The sequence below is a fragment of the Plectrocnemia conspersa genome, unplaced genomic scaffold (genome assembly GCF_051122295.1).
Source record: "Plectrocnemia conspersa isolate PC_06_02 unplaced genomic scaffold, ASM5112229v1 ptg000003l, whole genome shotgun sequence".
Lineage (NCBI taxonomy): Eukaryota > Metazoa > Arthropoda > Insecta > Trichoptera > Polycentropodidae > Plectrocnemia > Plectrocnemia conspersa.
In genome coordinates, this window is record NW_028277167.1 from 20,231,549 (window position 1) to 20,244,224 (window position 12,676).

Genomic DNA, 12,676 nt, shown 5'->3' on the forward strand with positions numbered 1-12,676 from the left:
ACAGAATCTACATTTTCCTTTTAAAATAATATACAAATATCGGCCGAAGCTCGCTTGTTGATTGAATATTTTTCTTTAATATATTACCATTAAATACTTCCTTTTAAAATTAGAGATTCTTACTGATACTATTAGTTACTTTGGTGGCATTACATTAGCTAACTTAAATTATTGCTCCAATAATTCGGATGATGCTATGAAAATCTATTATCTCTAAAATAGTAATCATTAAAAAGGGTCTCAAAATCTTAATTTTCACAAAAAAAAATTTAAATATAAATCACACATTATAAAATTAAGTGACAAGAACAAAACACCGATATTTATAAAAGGTGACAGCACCCTTGAAAGAAAAAAGGTAGTACTAAACCGCATTAAGTTATTAATATATTTTAATCACACCGTTTAATTATTTATTTGTCATATATGTATATGACAAATAAATAATTAAACGTTAAAAAATATTGTGGTTATATGGTTTGTATTTATCTGTACGTTATTTATGTTGTAAAAGGTAACAAATTAAATTAAAATTAATTGTGGTTTGTATATGCAACTTAATATATTATTAATAGTACTTGTACCTAAATCCTAAAAACCTAATAGTTACGTTTTAGTAAAACTCATCTACAATATTTTTTAAATTTGCCCAGTTAATAATTTATTCAAAGATTCGAAATTATTTAAATTATACCCCCCATAAGAATGCTAATGTAAAATGATTAAGTTAAACCGCATTTTTAAAGTAATTTTACTACAAATTTCATTAAACCGTGAGGTCATTACTCATTATAATACATTACATTGCAATGATTTCACATTTTCCTTATTAAAATGATATCACGTGTTCAAGTTAAAAAATAAAAGTTAAATAGCAAAGCTAGCACCAGGTATTGTGTTACAATGTGTGGCTTTCTATTTTGATATCATTGTATAATAATTAAAATATTGTTGTATTTTATATATAATAAAACTATAAACATTCATAGTAGTAATTATATTTTCAACCATTTAAATAATTTTAAATTCTCACATGAAACATTTTCGTATCCCATATGCCTCAAACGTAGAAAACGTGTGTTTGATTTTTCGATATTAATTTTTTACAACCCTTTTCATTATGACTTTTCGAACGCGGAATACTCGCCTACATCCACCCAACAAGGCCAATATTTAAAAAGCATTTTTTTTTGCATCCCGGGAAATCGCAGCGCTATTTTTTACGGTCCAGCCATGATGACCGGTGAAGCGTGTCAAGCCAGACCAGTCATGCTTTCAGCTTACGCAGCGCTGGACACATGAGGGATTCAATATTCGAGGCAAATATAGGTACAAACGGCATCATGGTGAAAAACTCGCGTGTCATAGCCACGCGAGAGCTTTTTTTATGGCTTTCAGCTGAGATTGAAATGCGTTTTGTGGCGTACGCGCTTTCCTTTTATGGTTTTAAAAAAATCGCTGACAAATTCGCTCGGGTTCATAATCAACGTTTCGTACGACGCGACCTTCTTGGAAGACGTGTAAGGTTGCGTTTAAAATCCAGTTTCGATATTACGAATGTGCGATCGAAAAACTTCTGGAGCGATCATTATAAATTATATTATTGGAAAGACAAATACTAAATTGCACCCTAACTTTAACTATGGTTTATAATAATTAAATTCTATGGTATTCATACACAAATTAAATCAATCACAAATTATCATATAAACTGTTACGATACGATTTGTTTCTGGTATGGGTTAAATTCCTTCGCAGATATTATCATTTCATATCAGCTTCAATCTCACAAGACTGATCAATAGTAAATAATCATTAAAAAGCGCTGTAAGTGAAAGAACCTGATTAAATATTTCAAAAAAGCAAATAAATCTAGAATGTCTAATTACTTCATTTTAAAGATTCAAAGAAGCCACAAGTCGCGTTGGGTCGCTGCGACATGGAAACTAATACTGCCACAAAACAAGTTACATATTCGGCATATAAGAAAGAAGAAAAAATATAATAGGTAAACAATTAACAGTTTTTAAGCACATGGGAAAATACCAATGCATGGAAAAATAAATTTAAATATGCATATATAAAAAAAACATTAAGAATACAAGTATAACTGGTCTTCCAGTGTCCTTTGACATTTTTATCACAAGAACATGTGTCGTACAAATATTTGAGTATGAAGATGGCATGTTAAATATTTTAGAATGCAAAATATGTACGAACGAATATATTCTTAAACGTATTTAAAAAAAATACTATGCCTCTTTATTATTAAGTAATATTTTAACTCAAATGAAATAAAATGATACTCATTTAAAATCTCATACAAATAATATTATCTGGACAGAAATATAAAGTTTTAGTAGTGTGTTTGTTAATTTCGCTTAAAATCTTTACCGTGCTAGCAGAAATAAAATACGTATAATATTTTTTTAACTGTCAAATTTTACTTTCTCTTATTTTTAGAAAAGTATGTTTTTTCAATTCCAGAAAATTTATACCAAATTAGCTAACAGAGACAAAATAATGTTATATACAAAAGAGATAAGGGCGTGCGTTACATGCGTTCCGCACGCCCACTTCTCACTCACTTTCGTCACTTAGCACGCGAGCGAGCGAAAGGGAATGTATCTCCCGTACGCACCTAATGCAAATATAACATTTTTATTAATTGCATATTTTTTCAACAAAACAGAAAAAACTTCTTATATTTATTATTTGAAAAAAAGTTTTTAAGTTATTATTAGATTAAAAATATAGTTGAACATTTATTAATATGTTCAACTATATTTTTTAAAGCATGTCAATATCAACAACCAATAATTATCTTATAACCAAAATGATCTAATAATCAATTATGGCTACATGCTAGCAATTCTATACACTCACAACTTTTTGATCATACGTTATTAATATGAACGCGAAGGTCTAATATATCGATATAGAGATGATTCGCAACGCCTTTTTGGGGCTTTTTCGCGTGGGTCGAAATTTTCCGCAACGGCGTTAAATTATAGGTTATCGCTCCGAGCTTATGAACGGCGTTTTAAATTTTTAACAACAATGATGATACTGCGCCGCGTTAATTCGCAACAAATCAATGCGTTATCGCTGGGTTGGTTTTTTAGGACATAAATCAAACGCGCTTCGACTACCATTTTTTAAGGGTATGCAAAAAAATATAGCCCCGAGCCCAAGCTCCGACCTCACTCGGGAGTGCTTTAACCCGATGCAATTTTGTCTGCGGTGAAATAAAAAAAGTGGAAATACTCCAACGAGTGTTGAACCTGGACCTTGCTGTATTATATAATCAAACTTACGAGTTCATAATCCTGACTATTACCACTAACAAGAATATGATTATCTGTAAATCGTAATAATATCAATAAATCATCCTCACAATTATCCTTAATCGTAGTCAAACAATATGTATATTAAAAGTCTACACAGGTTACAATGATCTATATTTGAATATATCTACCTGTAGAAGACGAGAAACCAATACGTGACTACCATCTGGGTTAAACTTGAATTAATTTGGTCAAAAGTTGGTAACCAATACAATGTCTAGATTTGGTGAAACCGGTAGTAGCAATATATACACGCTAAGAATATGTGCATTTTCCTCTTCTCTTTTTCGTGTTTGATTAATACATAAAGTATTGAAAATAGTTTCCAAATTTTGTAAATATTTACCAATTTATTCCAAAAATACTTAAATGTTTTAAAATGGGTAAGTGAGCTAAATATAATGAGTTGTAAATACAAGTATATAAAACAAATTTAATAAAACGTGCTTGTTTTAAATAAATCAATAAATTAAAATAACTGCTCGCAATTTTCTGAGTGCGTTTGCTTATTCAATATATTGACAAGAACGATTCATTGTTCAACTTAATAATATTATCTTAAATATTCTAATACAGTATTTCATTGCATAAAAGACAACGGAAAACCACTGTTATAATAAATATAAAATGACTTACCAGCGAATGGCACTTCTGCCACGTATTCTTCCACGCAGTGATCAGTGCTGGCACTGCTGGCCGGCGAAGAAGACCTGGCCAAGAGTCTCGGGTCGATCTCGGTCTCCATGTCTCTGGACATCCTTTTGTACTCCTAAATGCCAACGAGAAATACACAATAGCATCAGATTCATTTGCTGCCTTTATGCCAGCGGCATAAATCTGTCAGCCCAAATGGACGTGGGCTTTCGCATGAAAGTCTTCTTCTTCATAGCGCAAATGAAAAACCACATGTCTGAATCCCACGCGTAATTAAAATCGAAATTAATTAAAGTGACACGTACTAGCGCCGCTGTATATAAAACGTTACAAATGTATGTGAATATTTTTTACATCAACGAAAACATGACAGGGATTGAATAAAGAAAATTTAATTTCTCAGTGGCGTATTGGATGAGTTATAATTAAGCGAATGCTTGAGATTTTTGTATCAACACGTTACGGTCCGTTCACGCATTTTCGCGTGATCAGTATATTCACGCATATTTTAGGGTTAAAAATAATGTAATTTAATTTATATTTATTTTTTTACTAGTACAATATAAGGCTATCATGGAAGAAATAAAATTAATATTCTGAGAAACAACTATGGACAGTTTTTATTTTTTATGCAAATATAGTTATTAAAGCATTGTGGCAAATAATTGTACACTTATCCATCGATTTACGCAGTACTCATTTTACGCAGTTTCATTTTTACGTTTTTTTGAAATACTTTAAAACAAACATATTTGGTTTTCACGTGTAGCGCGATGACGTACAAATGCATGGGTTAATGGCTAACTTCCACATATTGTATCTGGAACCTCTCCCACTGCCTATGCAGTGTGTCCTGAATTGCTTTTTGGTATGCAAGCGTGTCGCTGAAGATTTTTCTCGTTTACTTTATAAATTAAATAAACGCTAAAAAGTACACGTGAATACTATTTGATCGTTTTATTGCAAATTTCGTTCTTTGCCTCGATTTATGCCATATTTCCTGGAACGTATCTACCGCGATAATCGAGGGATGAGTGTAATCAAGTTTAATCTTAGTGAAATAATCAGCCACAATTATCTGTAAAAATAATAAAAATTCAAACTTACTAAGCATATTACTAGTTTACAAAAAAAAACTATAAAAAAACATTATTTTTATTGTTAAAAACACAAAATTTTGCTATAAAACGCATAAAATCGATCCAAATCTATCATGGGAACCAGATAAAATAATCCAAAATCATGAATTTTAATTTTGTATTTATTGTAGTACGCTATAAATAAAAACCGACCCCAGCCATATTATTAGCTATAATAATAGTTAACAATTAATAACATGTAGTAATCGAATTCAAGGCTTTGATTTTAGTAGGATATCTTAACACTGTATGCGGGAGACTCCCGCTGTTATTAACACTTATCGGTTAAAAGCGGGAGATGTGGACGAAACATTTTTGTACTGCGAAGTTTTCGTTCATTTATGCTTATCTGTTGTCGTTAATATTTACTCAACTTTTCTCTTTCGTTATAGCTTGACAGACGTAAGCCAAATGCGTTACAATGGAGTAAATCTGTGTCAACTGGGTAAGCCAATCAAACATAAGGATTACCTGCAAGTAAGTTTTCAGTTTGGGAATCAGTGACATATATATAATTAAATATAAAATATTACGTGTATTATAATATATTGAAATTATTTCACTTTTTAGCTTGAGATGCATTTTATAAATAAAAATTTAAGTTTTCTGTTGTGGCTCGTACCCGAGACCTCTGGGTTACCAGTCAAGACCGTATGGACTACTCTATTCCGATTTTAATGATTTTTTTATTGTTTTAATTCGTATAACATCCACACAGAGATAATAAAATGGCACATTTTTAGTATAAGAAGGTTTTATCCCTATTTTTATATATTTGAAAATGGGTTAATTCCATTAAAATTCTAGTCGTTATGTTGACGAAATTATTACAAATTCGAAATCTGACCCGTATATTATACAAAGGGTTACACTTACTTGTAGGTGTGGCTTATGTTAACCCGCTGTAAGACATAAGGCCAACATATGCCAAGGTACAGTGGAAGATTTGAATTGCAATTTAAAAAAATCAGTGTTTTCAGAAAATTATCGGAATAAAAAATAACTATTAGCTATTATTTATTTGAAGTAAAAATCTTATTGTAAATTGTAATCGATATTTGTTTCATATCTTACTATAGTAAAGATCAATTTTGTATCAGTAAGTTCTTGTATGGCAATGTGACGTCACATCTCCTTACTAAATACGGTTACAAACATTACATCGTGACGTCACACTCTGATTAATGTTTGCCTTTTGATCGAGTATTTCCAAGAAGCTCAACGATGACAAATCACTGTTATTTCATTCATTCATGAACTCAAGTAGAATTTGTGTACTATATACAATATATATTAATAATTAGGATCAGTTTAGTATGAAATAATTCAAATAATATTTTAAAATCATCATCCAATGCGGTACTGTAAATAAATTTTACTCCCTAGCCGTAATGCATTCGAAAACACGCCAGGCGCCATTAAATTGTGATGATAATAAAAAAACATGCAATATGCACATGCCGACACTTGGCGTCAGTGATCGTCAACATATTCAGTCACTCAAACACACAATTTGCATAATTACCTAAATCACACCTTGCAAAACACGTTTATTTAAAACACTTCATAATCGTTTTAACACCTTTTTTAATGAATTATTATTATTATTGTTGACACTTTAATATTGGCACGAGAAATTTATTTTCGCACAAAGCATGTGCGGCTCTCTCGAGCGATAAGATATAACTGAAATGTGGCCAAAGAAAATGTGACTAATCGCTCGGTAAAAAATATCATTAACACTCACAAAACCGCATGGGAATTGAATAAATCAATAATTATAATGTAAATATGATTTTGAATGCAGTAAGGATGAGTTCTATTTCGGTATCTAAAATATGTCATCGTTTGTGTAAATTGGACGAATTAATCGCACTTGATGGACGCCAATGACTAACGAAGGCCACTGGTAGATAGAGTTCGCACATTGAGATTAATTAAAAACGATTGGTTAATCCAATTGGTGGTTACCGAAAATAAAACTCAAGTCAACGCGTTATAAAGTAGGGTTAAGATAAACCATCGATACTCACAGCCAAAATGCACGGTATAAATAATAGACAAGTCTAACACTAAATTGTTATTCTGTCGTCCGCCCGAATTCATATATAATTACATTAAAAATTCAAAAAATTCTCGCTGCGCGTTCAACTCAATTTATTTTTTGTAAAAAGTCAAACACGTGTCTACTCAGTTTCCAATAATATTGAAAAGCGCATGATCATCAAGTGCCTTAAATTTCGGCCCTGTGATTGGTCGGTTGCTGTGGGAGAGAAACCGGCATATGTAAAGACACAGGACAATTTTTTTTCTCGGTGTATTGTCATGTTTCCTTTTTCACTATTATTGTAGTTATGTTTTATTTATTATAAGCCTTGCCTGACAACGTGTTTTTTATAATTTCAATCATTTTAAATTACTGTCTAAATTATTCTCTTTGTTCTTAGTTAGCACTATTTTCAGCGATCACGTAAATACTGCGTGCATTAGGTTTTGTCCACTGATTTGAGAAAAAACATGGTGTAATGCCATAACCTAAATTATACTGCAAATATTTTCATTTCAGTCCGCTAATCTGACCCTTACATTTGATTCACTATTAGTTTGTATAGCTCATATAAAATCTGGATTACTCGTTAAGATTTCGTAATTATATTTATGACTGACACACGCCACAAAAAGCTACGCGGGAATTAAAAAGCACCTTTTGTGAAAAGCGAATGACATACAAATGTTGCTTTTGTATGTCATTCTTTACTAATTGTATGCCTTAAATCAGCTTTTTGTTTGTTAAGACTGATTTAAGGCATACAATTATAATACAGGAGGGGAAAAGTCACAGAAAAGTCACACTCTCTAGAACAGTCGCTGAGCGTTATTGCGACATGGGCGAAACATTTAATGACCAGCTTTTGCTGACACTATAAATGTGGTTCCAATAGGACGGGTTCATTGCTTACACTGTTTGAGCCACCATTGTACTTTGAAGGGTTTTTAGGCAAAAGCAATGCCAAAAGACGCTTTAATTTCACCTACCGCAATTGAATCGATAGACCAGGTAGGAAGTCGAGCTAATCTGTTCACGCAAAGCGCCTCAATGGCCAGGTACGTATGGTGGAAGGTGGTTTACTACTCCTGTCTTTCTCGTTTGCTGGATTATTTTATTTAATATTAGAAAAACTGTTTATTATATAAACAAACGTAGAATTATTAAACAGCTGAAAAATAATATTTGAATTGAGATACGACCATTACCACCAAATATTCTGACATACATAAATGAATCTAACTTTGTGAGGCTGAAAAAATGGCTATCAATTTATGCGAGGTAGTTAAAAATAATTTCATTATTTTGAAAGAATATTGGAAAAGTAATAATTATTTAACACTTTCACGACTTTTGCGCCACACTTAGGAGAAGTTATTAAATTCAGATCTCTATTAAAAATATAAAACATATTTAATGGAATATAATAGAGGCAATTCACGGAATATAAGAGAGAGGTCTAGGGATATATATATATATATTTATATGTACATTGATAAATAAGGTACTTCATTATTAGACTGTATAGTTTTTTAACAAACATATAATTCAATAATTAATTTAAATTTAATAAAAAAATAATTGTGAATATATTACATACTGTCTAACAATAAAGTACCAATATAAAAATAAAGAAGAAAATAAAATAAAAACATTATCGAAATTTTTAAACAAATTTAATGATGCAAGTACTGGTAACTATTTTATAAAATAAAATATAATACACAAAAAAATAAAACATTTTTAAAAATCAAATAGAATAGGATAAGTTATGCATTTTAGGTTGACTCAATGCAAAATAACATGCGTGTAAATACATAGAAAACAATAAATTAAATATTAAGTAGTATATGCAGACTACAAGATCAAACAATAATATAAATCATGCTAACTGCAGATTTTTCAATTGAAAAATTTATAACAATTTTTAGGAAAAATCTGCTATGCAAGCATTAAAATGCCACAATCATAAACAAAATTTGAAAGAAAATAAGTAGATATGTGTAATTAAAAAATACATCAATTTTGAGATCAAAATTCAAATTTTATGTGTACAAATGAAGAGGTTCATATGAAAAATATATACAAAAATATTTATAATGTGCTACATATACTATAAATGTGCAAATAGTTTAAATATGTACATTACAAAATTTACAAATAATAATAGTTTCTCTATATTTGGTGGGATTTTTTTTTGAAAAAAATAATTACATTTATAAATTAATAATTACAAAAATATACAATTAAAATGCTTGTGAGCTATAATTATGATTTTTAACAAGTAATAATACTCTTATAAACATTCTAACAATAATTGGAATGAGTCAATAATGCACTTGTGTGAATGTAAAAAAATAACATAAGTTACATCTATTTTTTATTATTATTTTATTTACTGCGCATTCGATGCATTCATGTCTGTCAGACCATCACATGTTTAAAAAAAAACACAACAGAGCTTTCCATGAGCAGGTTGGCTCAAGCACCAAGCGTTCGACTGGCGTTACGTACTGACCTGGCTTAGTGGTCTTATCCTCTCGTGGATGCTCATTTCGGCTTGCTTGGCCGATGGTGGTGGATGATCAGGGGTTGGTGGCTGGTTATAATGAGTCGGTGATAAGGGTGTTAGTTGAGCTGATCTGTCATTCCTATAACCGACGTTTTCACCATCACTCGGAGTGCCGGTATGATACGAACTGACATCGTCTAAAAGACTCTCCAGAGACGATCGCTCTTGTGAGGAATACTTTTGATTCTCCTTAGGACCAGAGTTTTCGTACTGGTGATTCCTTCGTAACTTTCTGCGAGGGTTCTGTTCTTTGATCACCACGTTTTCGTACATGGCGGAAATGGCGACGGGCTGGTCGCGCCTGGATTGGAGGTGTGCCAGCGAAGGCCTGGGTTGAGGCACTGGCTTCGTTCTCGGAGATTTGTTCTCCACGTACTGGTCTACGGATCGACCGTGCCGCAATCCGGAATGTTTGCTTCCAGGACCCTTCAAAAATAAATCGTTAATATAAAATAAATATTTCTAAAAATATAATGTAAATACATACCAAATCATCCAGATCGTCCTGACTCCTGGTCTGCCCGGTTCTGACTAAGTGATGTGAGCGTTCTGCAGACGCTATGCTGTCTGCAACGATGCCCGGGGGTAGTAAATGGGTTGGTGACACCGACAAGTTACGGCGGGGCGGCTTCTTCGGGGGCGTTGGCTGCAAAATTCCAGAAAAAGAGAAAAAAATCAATAAAAAAAGTGACGTCAAAATGTGTGTATAGAAGTGGATCGCGGCGAAGGAGCGACGAAAATCGAAATGACGATGAGTTAAAAGGTAAATTTAGACACTAATGGCTTTGGCGTTAATTAACGTTTTATTTACAATTTAATGGCATCGGTTACATAAGCTATTACATATAGGTACAGAAAGCGAACTGAGGATATGCCATTAAAATTTGATTAACGATGTAGAAACGCGTAAAAAATCTAGAGCCATTTTATCGGTTTAGTGACACCGGAAAATAATAATAAACGAAGTTCTTTATATAACTTATTATTAACAAATCGGGAAGCACTGGTTAGATTTATAATTTCAATGTTTATTTCAATGAAGGTTTTTGAATATTGAGGAGTTGAGTAGAATCTGTTAAAATGCAAATATTCTTGATGCCTTTATATTTTGTAGGAATTAATAATATTTCATTCCGATTTGAGACCAATTTTATAATTTTTGTATCGAAATAAAAAATTAACACGTGAAAAAGTTACTGCTTTTCTTAACTTCGTATATTTTAAGAGATAAAACAGAGAAACACAGATAAAAAAGGACGCGTTACATGTTTAACTTTGTAGTTTAAAACTATCTATTAGATCCTAAGATCCTTAATATCGTTTCAATATACACTTCCATGCAAATAAAATTCTCTCGACGCCTTTTATGACTATTATTAAATCAACATATCGATATTTTATTATATTTTCAAATAGTTTTACAGTTAAATAAATTGTTTTTAATTTTGTAAAACAGTTAAATTTCAATTGCATTTCCCGCGATTGTATTCTTCCGTTTTCCGAAGAATACCAAGAAAGAACCAATTAAGATCGTGCAGCATTGTGCAATATCAACACCGTGGAAACTAACCCGATGCCTGCTATTGTTGAGCTCAATTATTATCACTGAACACACTACAGCATGACAACACACAACTATGTTGATATATACAAATTTATAGTAGGACTATAGTTTAGCACGCACGCCGCGAAAGACGAAGAGTCCCGCTTCTCGGATCGCGAGTCTCGAACTGAGGAGTGGTCTAAAATAATATAGGCAATGCGTTAGTACTAAACTGTTTTTCTCAACTGTAGCGTGGGTTATCCGACGTCATAATCGGCTTGGTGCCGCGCCAAACCCGGTCGTTGGCTACATAAACACTATTTTTGGGGGGAACGCTCGGAAATTATGACGCGTAAATATCGCCAAAAACGTAAAGGTGATACTGTTAAAAAAATCAGGGGCGGATGGGGGAGATTCATTAACATAAAGTGGAACAGTCGAAGCAAGACAGTTTCGGGCCTGATAAAATTCCGCGTGTTCAAAATTAAAGTTCAAGTTGTACATCAGTGAGAAAAATATTACGTATTACGATTTGCATGTAAAATACAATAAAAAAGTGAACGATACTATGACACTCATTCAACTATTATGTAATTGTAAAGTTTTTAAATTCACTAGTAAAATATAAGAAATATTCATATTGTCGAACGTGCTGTTAAATTTCAACAACCTTTCCCTTACGGTGCAAAATTACCGCTTCCTCCGGTGATGTACAATTGGTGTACATGTAAAAATGAATGATTTAAAATTGGAAATACACGAATATTATTACGAAATAATAATTATAATAATAGTCAAAGTCGATACAATTATTGTGACGTAAATGCTGAAAACGAGTAAATACATTGGACATAGCAATTATTATAAAAACATTGAGAAATTAAATTGAAAACCTCGTATACAAATATCACTCTCTTGTAAAACAAAAAATCTGACAGACAACACGTTTAACTGTATAGGTGATTTAATACCTGATTTTGGTGTTCGATAATTATTTTCTCATTGTAATTGTATAATTTAATATGAAAGTGTAACGTGGAGGATTATCCATAATATGATAATTTTATTTACGTACTAATATGACATGTACACTCGGTTTACATCAAAGTTTTATATACTTGATTAACTTAATATTTTATAGTGATTTTCTGGAAACTCATCCTCGAGCTATTTACCTCGATGATGCAACTTTATAGATGTCGTATATAAATAAGTAATCCCGAAACGAATGTCGATTTTTTAAATTTAAGTTTTAACAATTGATACATGAGTACGTATTTTTATTATTTCTGTGTTGATGCACATCAAGATACATTGCGATATTAAAAAAAATTGTAGAAAAAATTTCATGTTATTTGAATTTCTTAAAAAATC

General features: G+C 31.7%; 1 protein-coding gene across 1 annotated transcript in view; it reads right to left on the minus strand.

Annotated features, from left to right (window-relative positions):
• Positions 1–12,676, minus strand: part of LOC148236890 (uncharacterized) — an 84,138-nt gene that overhangs the window by 47,740 nt on the left and 23,722 nt on the right. Inside the window, exons 9-11 of the mRNA XM_088183621.1 lie at positions 10,247–10,405; positions 9,706–10,185; positions 3,984–4,116 (exon numbers count right to left, since the gene is read on the minus strand). Of these exons, the coding sequence (XP_088039747.1) occupies positions 3,984–4,116; positions 9,706–10,185; positions 10,247–10,405 (772 nt within the window). The remainder of the gene's footprint in view (positions 1–3,983; positions 4,117–9,705; positions 10,186–10,246; positions 10,406–12,676) is intronic.